General features: G+C 37.6%; 1 protein-coding gene across 1 annotated transcript in view; it reads left to right on the top strand.

The window, feature by feature from the left end:
• LOC112058615 (ankyrin repeat domain-containing protein 50) overlaps window positions 1-25,274 on the top strand; it is an 81,068-nt gene that overhangs the window by 33,566 nt on the left and 22,228 nt on the right. The window contains exons 2-18 of the mRNA XM_052882781.1: window positions 5,199-5,830; window positions 7,214-7,395; window positions 8,097-8,291; window positions 9,162-9,280; window positions 10,414-10,550; window positions 11,142-11,236; window positions 11,638-11,750; window positions 11,831-12,566; window positions 13,027-13,170; window positions 13,949-14,048; window positions 14,666-14,765; window positions 15,528-15,650; window positions 17,076-17,209; window positions 17,972-18,130; window positions 19,151-19,240; window positions 19,752-19,878; window positions 20,353-20,428. Of these exons, the coding sequence (XP_052738741.1) occupies window positions 5,466-5,830; window positions 7,214-7,395; window positions 8,097-8,291; window positions 9,162-9,280; window positions 10,414-10,550; window positions 11,142-11,236; window positions 11,638-11,750; window positions 11,831-12,566; window positions 13,027-13,170; window positions 13,949-14,048; window positions 14,666-14,765; window positions 15,528-15,650; window positions 17,076-17,209; window positions 17,972-18,130; window positions 19,151-19,240; window positions 19,752-19,878; window positions 20,353-20,428 (2,995 nt within the window). The 5' untranslated portion in view covers window positions 5,199-5,465. The remainder of the gene's footprint in view (window positions 1-5,198; window positions 5,831-7,213; window positions 7,396-8,096; window positions 8,292-9,161; window positions 9,281-10,413; window positions 10,551-11,141; window positions 11,237-11,637; window positions 11,751-11,830; window positions 12,567-13,026; window positions 13,171-13,948; window positions 14,049-14,665; window positions 14,766-15,527; window positions 15,651-17,075; window positions 17,210-17,971; window positions 18,131-19,150; window positions 19,241-19,751; window positions 19,879-20,352; window positions 20,429-25,274) is intronic.

Below are 25,274 nucleotides of genomic sequence, written 5' to 3'. Positions count from 1 at the left end.
ATTATTTATTTTAATAAGGATTAAAGTTTAGTTGTATAAATAATGACGTAAACCTACGTATATAAAATTAATAATTTTTAAAACACAAAAGGTACTATATCTGCTAATATATAGAAGATAGATATATGGTGTCGCGGACTTTTTTGTAGAACTTTTAAAGATACATAAAGTCTCCATACATTAATTTCAATTTTACACAATAGTCAAGGCAGCGCATGCGAATAAGTCTGTTTAAGAGGATTTTCAGTCCGACCTGTATGACAAAAACTGTGATAATTCGGCTAATATATATGATACCATAATAATATAATATAAAATATAGCCTATAGCACTCCCCGATAATGTAGCATTCTACTGGTGAAAGAATTTTTAAAATCGGACCAGTAGTTCCGAAGATTACCCCATTTAAAAAATGTGACAAACTTACAAACTTACAAACTTTACCTCTTTATAATATTAGTATAGATTGAATTAGAGGGGGGAAAGGTAATATGCCTATCTAGATGACGCCGCGCGGTTTCACCCGCGTGGTTCCCGTTCCCGTAGGAATACGGGGATAATATATAGCCTGTAGTCTTTTTCGATAAATGGGATTTTCAAATCAGATCAGTAGTTCCTGAGATTAGTGATTAGTTCCTAAATTGAAATCGTTCTTCGTCCGTTCGGGAGCTATGATGCCACAGACGGACATACACACACACACAGACACTTCAAACTTATAACACCCCTCTTTTGGCGTCGAGGGTTATACAAATAACAAAACTAATTTTATTCACGAAAAACAACCTGCAATTTCAAACCACAGTACAGATCCGTTTACATGGACCATTTAGCGATGACGAAGTTGGTTCGTCTGGTTAAATTTTCAGTTAATTTCTCAGCCCGGGGTTGGGAAGTTGGAGGTATCACACCCCCGTGCCCCAGAGAGCATGTTGAGCATTCGATCTCGGTCACTATCATTAACATCTGACAATGGTCATTCATGAAACATCACCTTAATGATAAGCGTCCACAGATCCGCATAGTATACGTATCGGACGCTTTGCATCAAACGGACTTTTAATTTAATGGTAGACGACGCCGCGCGGTTTCAGCCGCGTGGTTCCCGTACCCATGAGAATACGGGGATAAAATATTGCCTATAGCATTCCTCGATATATTCTTATAGGCTATCTAACACTGAAATATTTTTTTTAAATCGGATTAGTAGTTTATTAGATTAGCGCGTTCAATCAAACAAACAAACTCTTCAGCTTTATAATATTAGTATAGATAAAATTTGATCGATCCGATCCGTAAGGTGCGGATCAGTGGATGCACTTGCATGACTTTTCTATCCAAAAAATACTAATATCCTTTTGCGATGCGATGCGATGCTTTGCGATGCGATGCGATGCGCCATAAGCCCGCAAACCAGCATGAAGTTATTAGTTCCTTGTAATTTTAAGCTCCAAAATAAAACATACAATACATGGTATTACGCAACAACAGTGTTAGTTACCGCAGTGTTCCGCAAGGTCACCGGTTCGATTCCCGCTGGAAACTTACGTAATTCAGGTCAGAGCGGCGCTCTTGTCTGAAAACGGCGGTGTGTTGCAGATCTCGTAAATTTACGTGTCAGCACAATAAATATGTACCAATGAAGGTTCTGTATTCGACCTATTTAAATTGAGTTGGATTATCAGCTACCTAGAAATATCGTCCATTTCTTTAATAAATTAATTTTCTAATCAACAATGACGTTTTTAAAGTGTCTAGTTTACTTTAATACTTGCATTACTAAAGTTTCAACTGTGATGATTCAGAAAAATCGGTTAACCCATTTATGCCAAGTCAGGTGTCAAAACTCAAACTCAAAATTCATTTATTTCAATTAGGTGTCGAACTTATAAACCCCTTTTAAAATTTCGAGGGTTAACAAAATATTGGATGGAAATGAAAAATTATATTTATTTAAGAATTATAAATAGTAATGTAGAGTCGATTGTCTTTCTACGATCGCCAAACGCTTCGAAAACTAAAAAAATGTATGGGAATGATATTTGCTATCTCCAGGTCACGTGATCAAGATCTGTCATTCCTATACATTTTCCTAGTTTTCGAAACGTTTGCTATCATAGAAAGAGAATCGAAAAGCCACTTGGCTACAGGTGTAGTACAAGAGATTGGATAAACCCTAGTTAAATACGGGGTAGGTACGTAAAGTACACAAATTCACTTCGGACGTCCGGACGTTTATGAAAAATTCAAGGTGCTCGGATATGCAAGGGGTTGGAGCAGGCCGCTAAGGGGTTTCAACTTTTAATAGGCGGGCGGAATTAGGGGAAGTGGAGAACGGCGGTTTTTAAAGCTTATTTTCTAGTAATAATACGTTATGAAGATATGCATTATGTTTGCGGAATTTTCCATGATAATGATATATTAGGGAAAGCGTTTAGCCGTGATAGCCCAGTGGATATGACCTTTGCCTGTGCTTAGGAGTGGGCACCGATATAGCCCTGGGGGATCGAATTCCGACGCTACTGTGATGAGTCCGGCCTCTATATCTTTACCTATTGTGGATTTGGCGCCGTGATAGCCCAGTGGATATGACCTTTGCCTTCGTTTCCGGAGGGCGGTTCGAATCCGGTCCGGGGCTTATTAGTTAACCTATCAATTGTGAGCATTTTAAGAAATTAAATATCACGTGTCTCAAACGGTGAAGGAAAAACATCATGAGGTAACCTGCATACCTAAGAATTTTCTTTATTCTCTACGTGTGTGAAGTCTGCCATTCCGCTTTGGGCCAGCGTGGTGGACTATTGGCCTTATCCCTCTCATTCTGAGAGGAGACTCGCGCTCCTCTCACTGCTCCGAGCTCGGCTCGACCCAGTTATAGTTGAGAACGCTGCACTCGAAATTGTAGACGAATACATATACCTAGGACATATGATCCAGTTAGGTAGGTCCAATTTCGAGAAAGAGGTGAACCGTCGAATCCAACTCGGCTGGGCTGCATTCGGGAAGCTTCGCGACATCTTTTCGTCCGAAATTCCTCAGTGCCTGAAGACAAAAGTCTTCGAACAGTGCGTGTTGCCAGTGATGACCTATGGTTCCGAGACTTGGTCGCTAACTATGGGCCTCATAAGAAGGCTTAGAGTCACACAGCGGGCGATGGAACGAGCTATGTTAGGAGTATCTCTGCGTGATCGAATCAGAAATGAGGAGATCCGCAGAAGAACCAAAGTCACCGACATAGCTCAACGAGTTGCGAAGCTGAAGTGGCAATGGGCGGGGCACATAGTTCGAAGAGCCGATGGACGTTGGGGTCCCAAAGTGCTGGAATGGCGACCCCGCACTAGTAAGCGCAGTGTTGGCCGACCCCCCACCAGGTGGACTGACGACATCAAGCGAGTCGCAGGGATTCGCTGGATGCAGGCGGCTCAGTATCGTGATGTTTGGAAGTCCCTACAAAAGGCCTATGTCCTGCAGTGGACGTCCATCGGCTGATATGATGATGATGATGATGATGAAGTCTGCCAATCCGCACAGCGTGGTGGACTATTTGCCTAACCCCTCTCATTCTGAGAGGAGACTCGAGCTCAGCAGTGAGCTGAATATGGGTTGATAATGATGATGATGATGATGATGATGATGATGATGATGATGATGATGATGATGATGATGATGATGATAATTACGGGATATAAAAGTACCCTATATTATGCTCGAAACTGTTGTAAATCGGTTCAGCCGTGAAAATCTAACAGACAGACAGACGGACAGATTTGCTTTCACAATTATTAGTAGAGTTTTAGATAATTAATACTAATATTAACGGTGAAGAAGATCTGGTCGTCGCAGACTCTTTGACCATAATGCTTAGTCTTGTCTTTATTCAGATTACAATCCGTACTGTCTCATGTCACTGCTAAAATAGTTTTTATTGTTTGTATCTTAAAGTGCTGTTTTCTTGAATCAAAAATGCATTTCCCTCTTAATTCTCAATTGCCGGAAGCTTGTAGAGGAGCAATTTAAAAAACCTCTGCACCTTGGTGTGGCAATTTGAACCTTATTCTGTCTGTGAAACGATTTAAAATCACAAACTATTATATTTACTATAGGTACCTGAGGTCAAAACATGACTGTATAATAGACGCATGTGTAAACTACGAGTACATTTTGGGGTATGAAATGAATACCTATGTGAGCCCTATAATAATTCTAGAAGGGTCTACAATATTTTTCTAGTGAGATTAATTACCTACACTGGATTTTTTTTAATTACTTCGAAATTGGAGGACCCGTATCAATAATACCCGTATAATCCGTAGTAATTTTAAGAAATTAAATATCACGTGTCTCAAACAGTGAAGGAAAAACATCGTGAGGAAACCTGCACACTTATCTTATAGAAAAATATTTATTAGAACAACGAAAATCCTATTAAAAGTGTATAAGTAAGTAATTTTCGATAAAATTTAAAAAAGGAGACTGCCTATTTTTTACTACGAAAGTAAAGTAAGTAAGTAAAGTTCTTAAAAATTCGTGCGCCCTGATGGTGGCTGTTGTATCTTATTGACAAAATATCATGTTTTCATGATCAGATATCATATTTAAATATATTATAAAAAACATATTATATTTAGATTTATTATTGAAAATACAAAGATACATGCAAATTAAAACAGAACCCCTATTCTGAAGTCAATCCAAAATCCATTTGCATGGTAAAAAAATATTGATCTTTTTATTAGTCACATGCTATGGTGCAGAAAATACGTGACATCCGCAAAATGACTAGCACTTAACCAGTTTTTATGTCGCGACCCTGTTTCACCCCCATGAAAGGGATGAAAGGCTATTGAGACACTAGGGTAGCCTTTCAGAGACCTAGATTACCTTTTATTATTGAAAAGAAAATGTTCCAAGTTTTGACGTGGCAACTAACCGGCAGTTTTCGAAAGGGTATGATGAAATAGATGTGTGGAATATCCGATGCCGAATCCGATGTGGAAATATAGCTTTTTACTGAAAAGCAAAAAAAATATAATATTTTATAAATAAAACTATTTACTACTAGAATATGTCTTGAAAATATTTAAACAATTTTCTAAAAGAAAAATAATAAAAATAATGTTAAAAGTCCAATTATTAAAATGTACTGATAATGTCCATAATTTTAGAACATTATTAACAAGATCTTTCGTTTGTTTCAGATCCCGGGGCACGCTCTTCCATCATGTATCAACAAATAACCTAAAAACAAACTATTCGAATATTTAAACTAGAATGACTGGAATCTCCTTCGAACCTCACGTATGTGATACAAACCTACATAGACCTATTTTAATATAAAAAAAATCTTTTGCAAAACCCGCGTTCCTCTAGAATTAGTGTCAATTAGAACCAAAGTAACAAGCCCGCCCTTCAAAAGGGGTGGTGAATTTGAAATTATTTTTTCTAATAACCAAAGTTAGTGTAAGATGTCGAATATGCCAATTTATAGTCAGGTGGTGCCCAAGTCCCAGTACAGGGCGAAGAACTCCAAAGGGCAAACGTCCAGAGAGTCCCGAGCGCAAAATTCAAATCGGGAATTCGATCCTTTGAATTACAACCACGGAGGAAACATACAACTTCTAAACGCGCCTTTGGAGAGTAGGATGGAGAAGTTAGAGAAACGGGAGTCAAGACGGAAAGACGAGACGAGATCGAGGAAGACGCAGAATAGAAATGAAAACCCAAATGAGGGTAAAGTGGAAGCCTATTTGAGGCAGAACCAGGTCAGCATCAGGCAGCAGCAGCACAGACATTCGGCTGTTAGACAAGCTGAACATCGTGTTAATTTAAGGTACCACAACTTTTATTGTTATTTTTAATCGAATTCCAAAAACGAAGAAACTCTTTTGCCTAATTAGGTACTCTATCACTGACTGATTTACAAACTTGTTAATTAGGATGGCATTGGATAGAAACATGCTACTTTGCGGAAGATCATGATGATTATGTAATGATTTATTTATTATTATTTTTTTTGCAATTGCACGTTGTAGTCAACATCTCCTGAGGATGCTCCGGTTTCGGGGTGAAACGTATGTAGAGAGTATTTTGTCGGACCTAAGTGACGTTGTCGCATGGGTTCGTCGGCTTTTCGTGAAGGATAGCAAAATAAATAAATGATTATATAATTAGGATGGTCTCAACTCATCAATTCTCATTTTGCTGGGGTAATAATTGCCTACTTTAAGAGTTTATTGCAGATTATTCTCAGCAAATCCTGGTTTTTGCACCAGTCGTAGTCTCTAGTCACTAAAAAGACGACAATGCAGACATTTCAAAAATGTTTGTAAACTAAGCCTATTTGAAATAAAATAATTTTCTAATCAATTAATTGTATACTTGGAAGTCACCTTTTTGGGTTTTACTTTTATTAACACTCACCTAAAGTCAGAATTTATTCTTAGGAAGCAGTCATGAATTAAAGCCAATTAAGCCCACCGCTTACGTATTAATTACGTGACTTAAAAGGGACGACAAACTCAATGCTTTCATTAGGGCACGGAAAGTTGAAAAGACCTCAACTCTTAAAGTAAAGTAAAGTAAAAACACTACTGAGATAATTTGTATTTTTTACTTAACTGTTTTTTTTTCTGACACATCATTATATGACTATTTTAATAGCCCAATACCGGGCCATGATGTGAGGGTCTTATCCCGTAGAACGGGCGGGGTACTGGCCTCATAGCTTCGCCTTCTTGCCCGGGTCGCGGGGATCTGGCTCCCCCGGTAAACTCTTCCAACCCCTAAGGATTCGGTGTATCAATTCTAAGGACCCTGTGCGGACTGCGATGTCATCGCTATCCTGCTCCTTTAGGGAAGCTTCCCTCCCTTAGACCCACTACTAATACATATTGGCTGGATTAGGGTGGTCTTTCGGATGATAATGTTAGCATTTGCTCTCTCAGGCGTTAGACCCCCTCTAACACCACCAAGCTTTCGGCAAGGGGTTTAACACCACCAAGTTTTCCAACTCCGGGCTGAGAATTTTTACTTTGACTGAGAATTTTTACTCCGGGCTGAGAATTTAGACAAGCTAAGATGGCATTCCTTGACCCGACCGATTCGAACCCATTCGTGATCTGAAGCTACTGAACGAGCGAGGAAAGACGACACATACCTATTGCCAAATGTTCAGTAAAGTATACTAATATGTATAAACATAATTATATTTCAGATCTCTCCCCCTGAACGAAGTGACATCTCGCGGCCACGAGCGGACGCCTACTGATCGACATCGCGGTTTCCCGGGCGACAGAGATGCGTCCAGAGACTACCGGCGGGAGAGAGAGAGGGACAGAGAAAAAGATAGAGACAGAGAGAGAGATAGAGATCGAGATAGAGATTTCGATTTCGATGGTATGTACATACGAGCATATATTTATTTACTAGCGAATGCCCGCTACGATATCTCTGGCGATTTCGACCTCGCATAGCAGTGGGCGAAGCACCACCAGGTTTTCCATTCTGCCGCAGATCGCCCGCGTTGTAGAAATTAACCCGGACAAAAGATAGAGAGACAGACAAAATTAAAAAAACCTAATTGTGTTTTAGTTTCGAGTAAATTAAGTACCTACTTGAAATCACAGACAAAAGCTTTACTATACATTTATATGAATTACTATACAGGGTGCTGGAGAGTATTTCCCATAACTTTTGGGGTTATATTCTTTACCGAAAATTAATTAAAAATGATCAAAGAACATGTTTCTTAAATTAATACTTTCGGAGTAAATAACATTACTTTTGTAAATGGATCTTAAATGTGTCCCTCACACGCATCCTTATAATTATGACGTAGCCAAACATTAAAATTTTAAAATGCAAGGATAGGTAAAGGTGTGTGTTACATGGATAGTCGACTGGAATGGAATTATTTTGTATGAAAACATAAAAAGGTTTTATTTTTAGTTAATAAAATAAAATTACTTTATGCCGTTCAGCTCCTATAAGTGGTCTCGTCAACACCTTGAACTTATGGGAAATACTCCCCAGCACCCTGTATAGAGTCGCAGCTAATCCTACCAACATACAGCTAAAATCAGATTCAATCATTTCAGGTTCTCCACTAAGTCCGATGGCTCCCAAGGGCGACAAAGACCGGCCGGTGCGCAAATCCACGTCGGCGCAGCGTGTCTCCGAGATGATCTCAGCAGACAAGAGGCGCTTCTTCTGCAGGGAGTGGGTGTTCCAGAAAATAGCGCACTGTCTCGAACAGCGGGCCGTTAGCAAGACTGCTGGAACTTTGATTCTAGGTAAGATACATTGGGCCAGGGTGGTGGACTATTGGCCTCGAGTCCCCTCTCATTCTGAGAGGGGACTCGAGTTCAGCAGTGAGCCCAATATGGGTTGATAATGAATTAGAATGAATGAAGTTACATTTGTTTGGGATGCGCTACTGGAGTGGTCTCGACCAAAACCGGACTTAAATCACGCTGGGATAAAACGTAGCCTACGAGTAAATGTTGCTCAATGACCTCCAATGGAAGTCCCATTGAAATCGGCCTAGCTATTCAAAAGATTAGCCCGGACAAACAGATAGACAGACGTTTTAGTATTGTGAAAGCTGGAACCTTTATACTTAGGCCTTTTACACGCTCGTTCAATTATGGTGACAATACACGTTTGACCAATGAAACATTATAATGAAAAATAAATACAGTAGGTACAATAATCACAGAGTAACCAGAGTGAGTCGTTACAAGCAACGTACTGAAACCGGTGAAACCCGGTGAACCCAGTCAAGCCGGTGAAAAAAAAACAAACGTCACGCGTCTCTTTGATAATCGCACATACAAACTTTTTTCATAATTTGTTTGTTTCAAAATTTAACCGTAACAACAACTACGTAAACTAATGTAATAATCAATAATTAGCTATAAAAAAAATACTCCATCTTATTTCTTTAGTTTTTTGTGAACAGTTTTTAAAATATTTAAAAACTTAAGACGCCATTTTTCTTGAATAATATTGAACATGCGACGGTTCGTGTCGTACTGACTCGAGAATGTATTACTTTTTGAATTTCGTACTTGGAGCGGCTACGACACCGTCGTGTTCCGTACGATCGATCATATTGTTGATTAATGTGTGACAATAATATAAAAAATATATAAAATTTACAGGCGATGCTGGAAGTGGAAAGACAGCTTTATCCCAAGAGCTCAGTCAGCCAGGCAACGGTCCTCAAGCGAGGCAGCAGCGAGCTCTGAACCGAAGGTTGCTAGCGAGGCACTTTCTACAGGTAACATACTTAACTAGCTGACGCTGCTCAGTTTCTCCCGCGTGGTTCCCGTTCCCGTAGGAATACGGGGATAATATATAGCCTATAGCCTTCCTCGATAAATAGGCTATCTAATACTGAAAGAAATTTACAAATCGGACCAGTAGTTCCTGAGATTAGCGCGTTCAACCAAACAAACACACTCTCCAGCTTTATAATATTAGTTATACTTAATGTCTAGGTCTTTATACAAACGACCATATTAATGTCTGGAAAATGGCAGTATAATGTCTTTGCTGGTAGGGTATTTAGCTACTATTGCTGTAGCTTATAAATCTTTTAAATTATGAATTCCTCAATAGTTGACTCATATCAAATTTCATATAAACAATATTAATTTCGCATAGTATATATCAATATCAATTAATTAAAGGTAAGGATTTCTTAAAAAAATAATGTATTTTTCAAACGTCATAAACGTTGTCGTCCATTTTGTGACGTCACTAACACACTTGATGTACTAAACGTCAAACTAATATTTTTGTCAAACGCTCCCTTTTTAAGGGATTTGTTATAGTCATGAAACAGTTGAAATATACACCGTCATGGTTGACAGGCGTTTTGTCTATTAATGTCGAAAACATATTTAAAAACTAAAATTTTCATGTAATCACGTCTCAAAAAATATATATATTTTTTTTTTTCAATCTAGTAGAACGATAATGAATTTAAGAACATTTAAAAAAGGTGTCAACTAGCCTATTCTAGCATGTCAACAGTGTACTAGGCTGTACATCATCATCGTCAACCCAAATTCGGCTCACTGCTGAGCTCGAGTCTCCTCTCAGAATGAGAGGGGTTAGGCCAATAGTCCACCACGTTGGCCCAATGCGGATTGGCAGACTTCACACACGCAGAGAATTAAGATAATTCTCTGGTATGCAGGTTTCCTTGCGATGTTTTCCTTCACCGATTGAGTGATATTTAATTTCTTAAAATGCATACAACTGAAAAGTTAAAGGTGCATGCCCCGGACCGGATTCGAACCCACACCCTTCGGAATCGGAGGCAGAGGTCATATCCACTGGGCTATCACGGCTTTCTCTATCTAGGCTGTACACTACTCTTAATATATTATTTCGTCTTATTGTCAGGGTCACGGTGAGAGCAGTCAGCGGCCGGGCGAGTTCGTCCGCTCGCTGGCGATGCAGATATTGAGCCATTCATCCCACGCTAGACCCAATGAAAGAGACCATTCCCCCAAGGACGACGCCACACCCAGCAGTCACAGGTAACTACAGCTCGTGCGGACTAACTTGACATAAGGCTCGAATGATGTTTGTACTGCGAGACAAGTTAATGCTCATCACTATTAACCCATATTCGGCTCACTGCTGAGCTCGCATCTCTTCTCAGAATGAGAGGGGTAAGGCCAATAGTCCACAACGCTGGCCCAATGCGGATTGGCAGACTTCACACATGCAGAGATTTGAGAAAATTCTCTGGTATGCAGGTTTCCTCACGATGTTTTCTTTCACCGTTTGAGACACTTGATATTTAATTTCTTAAAATGCACATAATTGAAAACTTGGAGGTGCATGCCCCGGACCGGATTTGAACTCACACCCTCCGGTATCAGAGGCAGAGGTCATATGAACTGGGCTATCACGGCTCAAGTTATACGCCGGGCTATATTGATAAGCCTCAGTAGCTCCACATGCCATCATCGAGAGTTGGTGCTTCAATCGCCGTGCGCTGGACTATTAATGTACCCACTCTCAACACAGTCTTTTCGCATTAGTTGGGAAAAGGAATATATTACAAAAAAATAAATGATTGCGCTCATAGATTAATGAAATAATGTTTCAAATTGTTGTTACAGGCGAAACTCCACGGAAGAGAATTTAATACAGCGATTCAGAGAGATGGGTGACGACGGAGAAGAGAGTTCCAAACCTCTCCTAGCTGATAGTGAAGGTACAGTCCACTTTATTTAGCCCCACTATAGCCCACATGATTTTTAAGGCTAGTTAAGAAAAATATTCAAATCCATCAAATTCTAATTCTACTGCATTAAATACATATTTTGACAAATATGGATGTTACAACGAACTCCAGTTATCAATCTTAGTAAATCTATAATCGAGTTAGAAAATCTAACAATTAATTAGCGTGCATTTCGTTTTCTGACTAATTTGGTCAAATTTCAATTCCATTATTGAGTATATCCAATAATTATAAAACAATGTATGTTATTTATTTCCTTATATTTTATTTTTATAATAAGTTTAGCTAATTTAAGTATTATCTTCATTAATAAATACTATTCCCATGTATGTTATCAGATATATATATTTTTATTGAACTCACGTTTTCAGATCAAAGAACGGACGAGGAGGACATAAACGCACGACAGCGCACCGCGGAGCGCATCCACGAGCGCGACGCGTACCAGGACTGCATGCCCGACGCGCAGCTCAGCGGGCAACACGTGAGTTGACTATCGTTACAACTTACCAGGAATACATAAAAGACCACGGGCCACTGATATTAATATTTAATTTTTTTCAGTTGCCAGAAATCTTACCCAGGTCCAGTATAAAAGCGACCAATCCCTTCGTCAACAACGAGGAAGACTTCCGCCTCTACGAGAACCACGAAAACCTATTCCTTCGCAACATCTCGCAACGACAATCAAAAGAACTCCGCAACTCGCGACTGTTGCGACAAAGCTCGGAACCTCTATCCGACAAAAAGCCTACGGTACTCCAGAAAAGTCTGTCCACCGAACAGGATGAGAAGCCAAAAGAAATTAACAACAGTCCCCCAAAATCCAGGATTCCTGTGGCAAATTTCCGCTATCCAAACAAGAGCGACTTGCGGCCGAATTCAGCTGAGAATTCCCCCAAAAAGTCTGACGCGAGACCCACTTCCCCCAAAGAATTAGAAAAAACCGAACCAGAAACTGAACAACCTGAATATCAGAACGTACTAAATCCCAACATACCAAAAGACGACTTGCAGACTGATCTTGAGAAGTTGTTGGAGAAGAAACGTTCAGCCTCTGATGATGTACCGCCTCCCATACCCAGCTTGCCCGTGAACCCGAGGACGTTGATAGCGAATGCTTACTACGATAAGCTGTTGTCTGAAACTGAGATCCAACAAGCTCTGTTGCCTCAGAATTTGGAGAAGAACCCCGATGAGTGCTTCAAAAAGGCTATTTTGTTTCCATTGCTGGAGATCGATCCGCCGAAACAGTGTCTCTTCTTGTTGGTGGACGCGATTGATGAAGGCGCTTTGAGTGGTAAGTCTTCTCATCATCTTTTTATAATCAATAGGAAATTTTGATTCCCACACATATAAAATCAAAGACACAAGTACATAATTATGCCCAAATTTTCATTATTTGCCCCATTTTTGCAATCTGGTTACGTTTTAATTTTTGGAGGCCGCAAAATTAGTCTCTGGCAAACTATAGTTCTTTTTATATCAACAATTTGTTCTGGGTTTAGGCTTGTTATAAATATGTGCTTTCATTATCATCACTTTAAAAGCCGGGATCAAAGGCTTAACATAGATACTCCCTGAGGCGCAGCTAATATCCCAATTCCAGGCTATGAATTTTACTGAGAACTTCTTGGGAGAAAGAAAGGCTCAATATATCATATCCCAAACTCAGGACCTTAGAACCTCAGAAGCTCATGTTCATTACTGGTCCAGCAAGGTAGTTTGAAAAATGTTTTAGTCAGTGACATTTTCTCCAGGGGACATCAATGAGGATGGCACGGAGGGTTCCGTGGCAGCGCTCCTAGCGCGGCATCAGCACTTGTTGCCGCACTGGCTGCTGCTGGTAGCGACAGCTAGACGACACTCCCGACAGTCGAGACCTCTCACTAAGATGTTCACAGGTAAACCCAAATACTTCAGAGCTCCCAAATTTTCGACGTGATAACGTCTTACCAAATCGATGTTATACGCACAAAATACTGACTGACCTAATCATATTAAACGCAAGCTTTTGGGAAAGGCTTATTATAGTGTTAATGATTATATTAATGATAAAAAAGCTTGGTGTTAAACTGTAATATACGACTGTGTGCTAAGTTTTAAATAAGTTTGTAAAATGATGGTAAACAAAAAAAACCTTGGCTGAGTTTGTTGTGGGTTTTTCTCGGACCAAGGCGCGTTTGGAACCCTCATAACTTTAGTTTTAAGTTTTCCATTATTATTACCATCATTAGATTAAATTAAATTTAACATAATCTTGACCTTTCAAAAGTGCTTGAAACTAAGCCTAATTGAAATAAATGAATTTTGACTTGTGACTTTTAACATATAAATATAATAAAATTACTTTTCATATCTAGATCAATAATAAATTTAATTTTTGGCCCTAGATAGCGGGTTTTTGTGTACTAAGTGCAATAACATCTTGATTTTTTTTTGCTCAATTTGCTCAAGAAGTTAGTCAGTAGATCTTCATAATGAAAAATAATAGGAAGAAATATTTTATTAGAAGGAATTGTTCATTTATTTGACTTTATGAAAGCCAGCATTCAGTGTGCATGATTAGCAGGAATAAAGATGAGATATTTGTAAACCTGGTAGCCATATGTTTCGGTTTCAAAGTAGAAATCTTATTGGTCAATCAATAGGTATATGTCTAATATTCAATTTTTATTTTAGGGTTCCGTAAAATCACCCTCGACGAGTTGCAACGTGCTCACGTGTCCGCTGACGTACAACGCTACGTGCTCGCCAGACTCGACACGGAACCTAGACTGCGGTTAGTTCTTTGTACTTTGAATAATAATATAGTAGTAGTAGTAGTAGGATAATTGATTTCTTTCTACCATCCGCAAAATCCTACAAAACCAAGACGCCGATCAGACACGTTTTTTCAAGATTGAGACAAGATATAGAATTTAGACTCCAATGTGCGGTTAAAAGGAAGGCTATGTGGATTCTTCTTAATAATTGAACATTGCAAAATCAGCATAACATCTTATTGAAGCTCCAGTTATAGAGTGAATACGTATTTAGGCGGGACTACGTGACATTCCCTCTTTGATTGGTCGGTATTTTTTTTTTGAGGCAAACAAATATTTATTCAGCCAACAACAAATACATATTAATAATTAAATTAATTAAAAAGAATAATAAATTTAATAATTACGACAAATATACACCATCTAATTGTTCACCAATAGGCAAGGTGCTCAATACGTTGGCGCTGTTACCTCTCTGGATGACAAGACTTATCCTTTGGGTCAAATAAGGATTAGTCTTGCCATCCAGAGGGGTCTCGCCAGCTCTTGGGTCGCCTGACGTATGGAACAATTTGTCGGTATTTTGTGTAGAATAACAAAATAAATAAATGATTAATTGTAACTTTGTTTGTAGAGCTCGCGTGTCAAGCGACTCCACCGCAGCTGCGGCCGCTGCAGCTGCTTTGGATCACCTTCGGATAAAGAGCGATGGATGTCTACTGTACTTAGAAAAGGTGCGTTGGTGTTGCCAATAAATAAAATAGATAAACGGTTTAACTGTGAATTTTTCGACTCTCAAGACAAGATTGTAATGCATCATTATTTGATTAGCCTTCCTGCAATAATAGACCATTTAAGTGACGGGATAAGGAGTTAGGAGCTTAGACTACTGCTGTTGCTTCATTGATAGGTTTCTTGTTTGTGGCTAGGCGGAAATGTTCTATAATTGCCCTCTTTATGCCATTCTCTATGTTTCTTGACATGACATGCCATGACATCTTCGTTTTCTCTGCGATCTTGCTCGTCATGATGGCCTATAGCATGTGGTATCGTTGCTATAGCTTGGCAAATTCGTTCGTAACACTGCCGATGGTCCGCGCGGGCCGGGTGCCGGGTAGCGATGCCCTGCTCGCACGAATTCATACTCGCGCAGTCCTTTCCCCCGTCGCCCTCATATCATGGAAGTGTCATCAACGAACTTGACAAGCTATAATTTACTTTTAGTAATAAAATAGGTGTTAAAAACATAATGTAACTAACACAAACCTGCATACCTAAGAATTTTCTCAATTCTCTGTGTGTGAAGTCTGCGCTAAGTCCGCAATTCTCTGTGTGTGAAGTCTGCTAATTGCGCTAGTCCGCGTTGAGCCAGCAAGGTAGACTATTAGCCTAACTCCTCTCATTCTGAGAGGCGACTCGGGCTGAACGATGAGCCGAATATGCGTCGTTATGAATACGATGTACTATAAGGTGTATATTAATTTCGTGTTGTATAGGTACTGGACGGTGTGGCGGACGGCTTCATAGCTCTGCGGGAGATCCGCGAGATACCCGGCACGCTCAACGGACTGTACCTGTGGCTGGCGCAGAGACTGTTCCACGGACGACGATTCAATAAGGTCGGCTCCTAGTTATTATTATGTGTATTTGCCATTTTATGAAATTAAATATCTTATTATGTCACCTCAAACCGGATAACACGACGTAGCGCTAGTCCTTCTTCAAATCCTTCTTCGTCTTCGTAGTGATAAATCGGAGGACGGACTTATTACACTAAAAGGCGTATATTAATGTGGTATATTATAATATTTTATAATATTTTTTATTTTTTTTATATATAATATATTTTAGAGACGTGATAACCCAGTGGATATGACCTCTGCCTCCGATTCCGGAGGGTGTAGGTTCGAATCCGTTCCAAGCATGCACCTCTAACTTTTCAGTTGTGTGCATTTTAAGAAATTAAATATCACATGTCTCAAACGGTGAAGGAAAACATCGTGAGGAAACCTTCACGCCAGAGAATTTCTTAATTCTCTGCGTGTGTGAAGTCTGCCAATCTGCATTGGGCCAGCGTGGTGGACTATTGGCCTAACCCCTCTCATTCTGAGAGGAGACTGGAGTTCAGCAGTGAGCCGTATATGGGTTGATAACGACGATGATATTATAATATTTACAAAAAATCGTGCTCTTGTCATGCCATTCTATCGCTTCTTCCACACTTGCTTGTACGCTCGGCTCAGGCGGAACGTGTCAATGAGTCAATCTGATTCGTGCGTGCAGCCGGTGTCTACACAACATCGTACTGGAACGCTTAATGGCTTGGCGGTACGTCTTTGCCGGTAAGGTAGTAACTAGTCACGGCGGAAGGCTTCCACCAGCCAAAAATTATTACTTCTTCGTGAGTGCAGCCGGCGATCATCGATTTATAAGACATTATAATCACGTCAACTTCTGTCTATGTAATACAAAAATTATTTAAATTCTATGCGGATGATGTTGCAGCCAAAAATTTCTGTTTTTTGTGAATGCAGCCGGCGTTCATCACTTTATAAGACATTATCACGTCAACATCAGTCTATGTAATAAAAAATTATTTAAATTCTATGCGGAAGTTCCAGCAACTCTAACATATCCATCCTGCAAAGGACCCAAAACTTAATTCTGAGAAGGACCTGTGGTGTTCCGTGGTTCATAAAGAATAACGAGATTCACGAGCGACTAAAGGTGAAAACTGGCAATGAAGAGATTGACAGCGTCACGGAAAAATACAGAACACGACTAAGGAGTCATCCAAATGTTCTGGCTTCAAAATTGATTCACAGAACATATTAGAGCAGGCTTAAAAGAAAGCAAATTATTTAAACCTATTAACCTATAAAAACAATGAGGGGATATTCTCACTGGGGAATACACTCGAAAAGCGAAGTTATCACAAAACACATCTGCTTATAGTTATGATACTGATCGCAGATAAACCCAGAAGAAAAAAAAAAATTCTATGCAACATCTTCTAGCTATATTAATGAAATGTTTGTCCGCAGGTTCGTCTGTTGCTAGACGTACTGTTGGCGGCGCGCTGCGGAGTGACGGAGGACATGCTGTACAAGTGCCTGCTCACCAAGGAGTACAGCGTCACCAGAGATGACTTCAACAGGAGATTGCATCTGTTAAGACGGTGAGATTGCGACTACTAGTTATATTCACAAGTCCGTCGGTAATCTTTTGTAATTAGTGTTTAAACTGGGTTATGGAAGTATTATAAGCTATATTTTATTTTGTCTCGTCAATAATAACCAGTAAAAATTTAATATAAATGAAAAAATATCTACGTAAAATTTTTGCCGATGAAACACAACACATTAGCAAGTGACGTCATTCTTCATGTGAAATATCACGTCACCGCAAGCGCCAATCACAAACCGATGCCTTGTAGCGAATGACGTCACAGTTTATGATTGGCGTTTGCGGTGACGTGATAAAAATACAATTTTGTTTTATAAAAAGGTCAGATTTTTTCCACAAATAAAAATGTGATTAGAATTTCTAGTCATCTAAACTCTATATGCAAAAAATCTTTTTTTTTTTTATATTGGTTTGCTAAACTGGCACAAATACTTAATCTAACATATATTAAAAAATAGCTTCTTCTCATCCTCACGTAATTGTGCCTACTTGAAGCAAACACAACATGCTTACATAGGGTACAACGCAAATTATTAACTTACTCTAATCAAAAAGAAAAAAGACAAAGAAAAAGAAAAAAGACAAACAACAAAAAATAAATGCGAAGAAGTAATCCATTTAAGGAAACCTAGTCTTAATACTGTTCTTAGTTTTGTCTTCTTAGTTTTGTACAGCAGCGTCACTGGCCTTGTAGTAGATTGATAAAAGGCTGACAACAATGAGCTATTCACTAAAAATGACAACAATGCGACAGAATCTTGGTGATGGAGCGCGCTACGGGCTACCTGAGCCTGTTCCACCACTCGTTCGCGTCGTGGCTGGTGGACGTGAAGCACTGCACGCGCCGCTACCTGTGCGCGCCCAGCGACGGCCACGCCGCGCTCGCCATGTACTACACGCTGGACGCCAAACGGTGAGCTTTCACCGCGTACTTGACATTGTGTATTGACGTGGTATAGTTATACAGGGTGTCCCAGAACTCAACGTCAAACCGAAACGGGGTGACAGGATTTTCAGTTCAGGATTGATCAATCAATCAATCAATTTATTTCTTTGCAGATACATGCATTATGCATACAGGTGGTCGGTAGATGTAGATGGTAAATGTATCTTGCCAATTAGGCATGCAAATTATTTATTAAGTATTTAATTTAATGATTCAAATGACAATTTCACCATTTAAAATTTACATCTTTACAATTAAAATATGTATGAAAATAACAATAATATCAACTTAAATACTTATTTACACTGTAGAATGCCTGTTGAGTTAGGTATTTATATAATTTTAAAGCAATATATATTCTTTTCTTTCCTAATTTCTTTTGGTAACTTATTATAAATTCTTACTGCCGCAATGAATAAACTATTATGGTACAGAGTAGTTTTATGTTGTTCGCATCTAAATTTATCATTGTCGCGTTTATTTTCATAAGGTATAAATATTTTTTTGTTATTTACAAACATGACTACTTCATAAATATATAAAGATGGTACCGTTAATATTTTTAATTAACGGTTTACAACTGTCTCGTTGACATAATTTACAAATTGCTCTGATGCATCTTTTTTGCGCTATCAATAAACTATTGTTATTAACACTATTTCCCCAGTATATGATACCGTACCTTAGTATAGATACTACATAACCATGTTATGCAGTCATTGATGTAACCATCATGAGAAAAATCAGAAATGCAGTTTGAAAATTAAATGCCCATGATTTTCAAACTGCATGGGATAGATTTTTTTTCGGCTTGACGTTCAGTTCTGGGACACTCTGTATAAATCGATGACCGCCGACCGCACGCACGAAAAAGCGTGACACATTGTCACGTTCCGCCTGAGCCGAGCGTGCCAGCAAGAGTTATCATATTTTTTACTTATTTTCGTGCCAACGGAAAAACAGTACAATAAAATAAAAACCTTTCAGACTAAGCGCCCTAGAGATCCACAACTACGTGTATCACATGACACATCTGGAGCAGCACATGGCATCGCAGAAGAAAAACAAAACTAACACGTAAGCTACTCCATACTCCATAATAATATTGTAAATGCAAAATTTTATCTATTTGTCTATCATATTGTCTCGCAAAGTTCTAAATCAATTATGGCGAATTATGTTATAAACTCTGTTCCATATACAGGATACAGGGTGTCCCGTAATTAATGGATAAAACTCAAATGGTAGATACAACTCCTCATTATCCAAAACTAATTTGAATAGTTTTCCAAAAATCCCTAGGATGATTTAGGCAAGTAGGCAGATATCATAATACATTTTGCAGAAAAAAGTTCGAATGTGTACATTGTGATTTGTTGATTTTATCTACTTTGTTGATTGCTATAACATATCTACTAATTTAGAGTTCTCGCGAGATAGATTATTTTACCGGCCCTTCCAAGGAGAACCTGCCTTCCGAACCGGTGGAATCTTAACAAAAAGTCCAACTTGACATTTCAAAAGTGCTTGTAAACTAAGCCTACTATAATATAAACAATTGTGATTTTGATTTAATGTACTTTTTCAGAGACGACGAAGATCATATAGATCTTCACACCCTAATCCTCTTATGGGTACTGGACTCTGGGTGCGACGTGGAAGCAGCGTTGAGAAGAGAGAGCGATATCAAACTCGTCGACATTGATAACAACCCGGTGAGTTTTTTTTATTTCTGATTGTCTAAGTGCCGTAGACTCCTTTAATAGAACCTCAGCGGAGTCACCGGGGGGTTTGGGCGAACGCAGAAGCATCGCCTGAGGCTCGAAGACAGAACTTTACTTAATACTGGCTGTTTTTGGTGCATTTGCCTAAAAAAAAAACACGCACGCTCTTCGCTATTTGTGCAAAAATGACAAGCGTATCAAAATGTCATCATATGGAAAACAGACAAAGATGCAAATTCGTTTTCAGAATATGTGTTTAATTCCTCGCAAATGTGTTATAAAATGTCGTATGACATACGTGCTCTTTGATAATTACAGCCTTGCTTCCTTATATAGCTCTTGCCTACGGCTCTAGCTAGAATATCGCCTCGGCTTTAATTCAACTTACCACACTTATATCATAATGTACTATGATTTAAATAAATATGTAATTCTATGTTCTAATTTTTGTTATTCTTTTTTTAGACCGAAGACAATAAATTGGAGGAAAAAGATTGCGATCCTGAATCAGAAGGAAAAGAATCAGTCTCCTGCAAATCACGTAAGCTTAAATTTATATAAACTTGAACAGTACAATGAATATACGAGGATTTTTGAAGGTAACCCGCCGGGAATCGGCTTGCATGAACTCTTCGCCACTAGTACCTACTCGTATTAAATACCAAATACGGATATTTTCGCGACAAGGAAAACACTATAATAGACTTTGATTTGTTTTGCTCATTAATTTTTCCCTGAAAACACCTTACGTATGTTGCAGATAGCTGTGGAATGTGGGTAATTTTATATACCCGAGTCGTTTATAACATTAAATTATAGTTTATTTTTAGACCATAAGCGACCAAGTTAAAATACAGTAACTATTTTTGTTCAAAAAATTAATTGTTATAAAACTAGCAGACCGCAGTTGAACCCGCATAGTTCCTGTTCCCGTGGGAAACAGGGATAAAATATAGCCTATAATGTAATAAGTTACTCCCTGAGCTTTCGGTTGGTGAACATTTTTAAAATTGGTCCAGTAGTTTCAGAGCCTATTCGTAATAAATAAACAAACAATCAAATCTTAGCTTTTTTACCAATCCTACTGAAACCATGGATTTTTATTTTATTTAAAAAATAGCTCTTCTCTGGTCCAATTTATCTCTGTACCAAATTTAGCAAAATAGTTTAGGAATTGAACCCGGGACTGGACCAACTATGAAGTAACCAGCCCCTGTAACCAAATGGCACGTCGATTCTCTTTCTACAATTGCTAACGCATCGAAAACTAGAAAGATGTATGCGAATGACATTTGCTGTCGACAGGTCACGTGATCAAGATCTGTCATTCCCATTTCTAGTTTACGAAGCGTTTGCGATCGTAGAAAGAGAATCGACTTGCCACTTGGCTAGAGGGGCAGGCTGTTGTACTTTACTATTATAATAGGTATATTAGGAATGGAATCCGCTTGAAATTGGCGCCGTTTATCGATAAAATAGTTGATAACAATCACTATCATTACTGTCAATGACGTAATCCAGCAATTCTTCTAATTTTATCTACATGAAAATTACTTTGAATACTGTATGAACACAAAAATTGATGATAATGTGTATATTGTATAAGCCTCAATAGTCAATATTCATTTATTTAATTAGGCTTAGTGTACAAGTACTTTTGAAATGTCAGGTATTATTATTATAATATAATGCTGATAATAATTAATCGAAAACCTACCAAACCCAGTCCTACTCGAACCACCCGGCAGTTTACTAAAAAATCTTGATAATACTACGTTTTAGGACATCTTTATTTTGTCCAGAACGGGAAGAAACTAAGATCGTTGGCCATACAGCTTGAGTTTTACGATATTTTTTGAAGACTTAGGATTCATTTGTTTGTTAACCGACTTCAAAAAGGAGGAGGTTCTCAATTCGGTCGGTATTTTTTTTTTTATGTATGTACACCGATTACTCAAAGACGCGTGGACCAATTTCAAAAATTCTTTTTTTGTTTGAAACAGTATAGTCCCCATTTGGTCCCATTGCCATCATGTCAAGATCTGATGATGGAATCTTGGAGAAATGGAGGGGAACTTTTGAAAATTATATGGGTGTCTAGTGTGTTCGTAAACTTTTCCATTTAGTACTTTTAAGCACTACAATTTCATGAAGGTTTAAAATCGATCTGATGATGGAGCCATAAAACAGACGAGGGAACTCCTCGGCGATTTACAGCAGTTACCTTGTGTTTGGGCTTGATTAATTTGTATTAATGAGAACTTTCCACATAGATAGGTTGTGACTGTCATTTAGGGGTTTGGTGATGAAGACCAAGGACAATTAAGGGAACTCCTTAACAGTTTACAGTAACTACCTCGTGTTTGGCCTTGATTAATTCGTATTGCTGAGAATTTTGTACCAAGATGGGTTATGACTGTTATTAGGGGTCTGATGTATTCGTTTGAGATAAAATTTTACACTAGAAATGGAAAAATTATAAAAATTTTAATAAAAAAAAATACAACCGACTTCAAAACCTAAAAACGTTATCACTAAACTAAAAAGCGAAAAATAACATCATAATATGTTCTACCTGCTGATCAGTATGAAGTCGGTACTTAGCCGGTGTTGTCTTAATTTAAGCCATTTCTGACAGGACCACATGAAACAACACTATAAGATATTCTCACATGGCTTGAATTAATACATCACCGGCTTAGCACCGCCTTCATGCTGATCAGCAGGTAGAACATATTATGATGTTATTTTTCGCTTTTTAGTTTAGTGATAACGTTTTTAGGTTTTGAAGTCGGTTGTATTTTTTTTATTAATTCGTTTTATTGTTTGTTAAGCTTGTTGGTAACAGAAAAAAATAATACAAAGAAAATAATACAGCTTCAAATGTTACTTCACCACTTTGGTAAACCGGCGAACAATTTGCCCTATTGATAAAAAAAAATATTTTTCTTTAAGAAACATACTTTTACTAAGCCAATTATTTAACTGGATACTTATTTAATACATCATATTATCATCTCCATATACTTTTATACGGGGGTATACCTGGGTTACCTGGGCCGACGTTGTATGGGCCGGTGGCCATTCCTCTTTACAAGGGTTCCAATGAAATCCGAAAACCCCTAAGATCAATTCGCGACCTTTCTAAAACTACTGCCATACTAAAACTAAGAACAGACTTTAGCTACTGTAAAACAGCAAATACACTCTTTCATTAATTAAATTTTGAAAATCAGGTATGGTTTAGATATGACATAATTAGTTTTCCTTGAAAGAGTAATATAAGAAATCTTTATTATATTCTGAGTATAAAATATATAAAAAATTCTAATTAACAATATATTAAAACCATCATTATGAACAACTGAGCCAAAGTCGCGTAAATGAAACAGTATTGTTTAATCTAATTACTGGTAATTCTTTATCATATCCTGCAACACATTAGTATTTTGTATTATCATGTGAAAATATACCTTCTGTTAATGTTAATAAGGTTCAAATTGCGCTTCATAATCATACAAATACAAAATAGTCATCAGAAATTAAATTCTCATGCAGTTTAATATAAGTCACTGAAGGAAAACGACGTGTCTTAATATTATATTAATACTTGATTTATGATAAAAAAATAATAATTTATATTATTTTGTGTCGAAGTTAATATAATTGGAATTATAGAAAAGTGCCGTTCCCAGTGTACAAATCGTATTTTTTTTTCTAGTGTTTAAACTGTGTTGTTTTGAAATTTGATTCGACAAAATGACCGAAATAAGTGCCTCAACATTAACTTATAAAGATGTGATGAACATTTACGATTTCATAAGTATGTATTTACTTTAGTTCTAGCTTTTATTTAAGTAGCCCTGGTCTTTCTGTTTTTAAACCCTCACGCAAAAAGAGGGGTGTTAGTTTGACGTGTCTGTCTGTCTGTCACTCTGTTTGTGGCACCATAGCTCCAGAACGGATGAAGCGAATTCAATTTAGTTTGTTTTGTATGAAAGGTGACTTAGGTGTTCTTAGACATGTTTGATGAAAATCGGTTGAGCCGTTTAAAAGTTGTGTGTGTGAAAGTGGGGAAGAAATACCAAAAGTCTGCAAATAAACTCGAGTGGGGTCTCAAATGAAAGCGCACTGAAAGAGAATATTGATGACTTGATCGAGAGTGTAATTATAATTTCATGACCTTCAGGGGTCTTTTCTAAATTTTCAATTTTATTACAAGAAACCTTTGATATTTTTCGAAATATATTGTTAAATATAAAAATATATTGTTGTTAAGAATTCCGTACGTCTGAAAGATAAAAGCGGAACCTTAACCCACTTGTTTGAATTTGTCTACGGACGGATTGTTCCGAATCTAAAAACTACTTTATCGGTTTAGTTGAGGTACCTACATAATTATGTAATTCTTTGACCTAAAAAAAGGATTGTTTTAAATGTTAAAACTGAATTTCAAAACAGTCTAATCAATAGATTGAGCTCAATTTTAACAGTTTTAGTTTGACTATTGGTTACCTTTTATTTTATCGACACAAAAATATTTTATTTGATAAAATCCGTAAACGGTCATTTTGTAAAGTAATGCAGATAATTAACGTCTTAAACTTAAAATTAAAAGTATGAGGACTCCAAACGTGCAGAGAAGAAATTAAAGACATTCTAACGTTCTACTATTGTTTTTGTTTTTCTAAGAAGTCATAACTATGTTATTATATAGGTATTCTAATTGCAAACAAAGATAAGTACCTACTTGTAATTAGCAAATATTTAAGTAAGTAAATGGAACTTATCAAAATTACTCTTCTTCTTCATAACTTGCTATAATAGTGATTTTACAATTTACAATAGGGGTTCATTTAGTCTTTAGGGGACTATTAGTCAATCATTACAGTGTTTACCAAGTATATATATTGAGTGGTATTCTATTCGCTTCTGTTCACTTTTCGTTACCATGTTAATAAAGTTAGGAGAGTTCCAAATTAATTTATTACAAGGTATTCTTATTGGTATTACCATCTCATTGTTTATACTTATACCACAGAAAACATACGTCCAACTTTTACACAAACATTATTTGTGTATAAGTTATACACATATGTATGTTACAACTTTCTCCGATCTTCATTAAAATACGAAACCAACAACATCCTAACTCACTACTTTAAGTAAGAAGTTTCTACAAATTTACTTTTACCTTTTTTTCTTTTAAAAATCAATTGTTTTCTTATAGTTACTTCTTTTGTTATAGTAGCTGTATGTGATACGGAAAAATATATGTATTCATTTTACCAATCGGTTCAATTACCCTGTATGCGGTTAAATTATTGGAACTTAACTTATATCTTCCATCTTTAAAACGTCATAAATTGTATGCAGTGTCCTAGTTT

Source organism: Bicyclus anynana, chromosome 8, assembly GCF_947172395.1.
Source record: "Bicyclus anynana chromosome 8, ilBicAnyn1.1, whole genome shotgun sequence".
NCBI lineage: Eukaryota > Metazoa > Arthropoda > Insecta > Lepidoptera > Nymphalidae > Bicyclus > Bicyclus anynana.
Note: the sequence above shows the minus strand (reverse complement) of the source record. Positions and strands in the feature narration are given on the sequence as shown.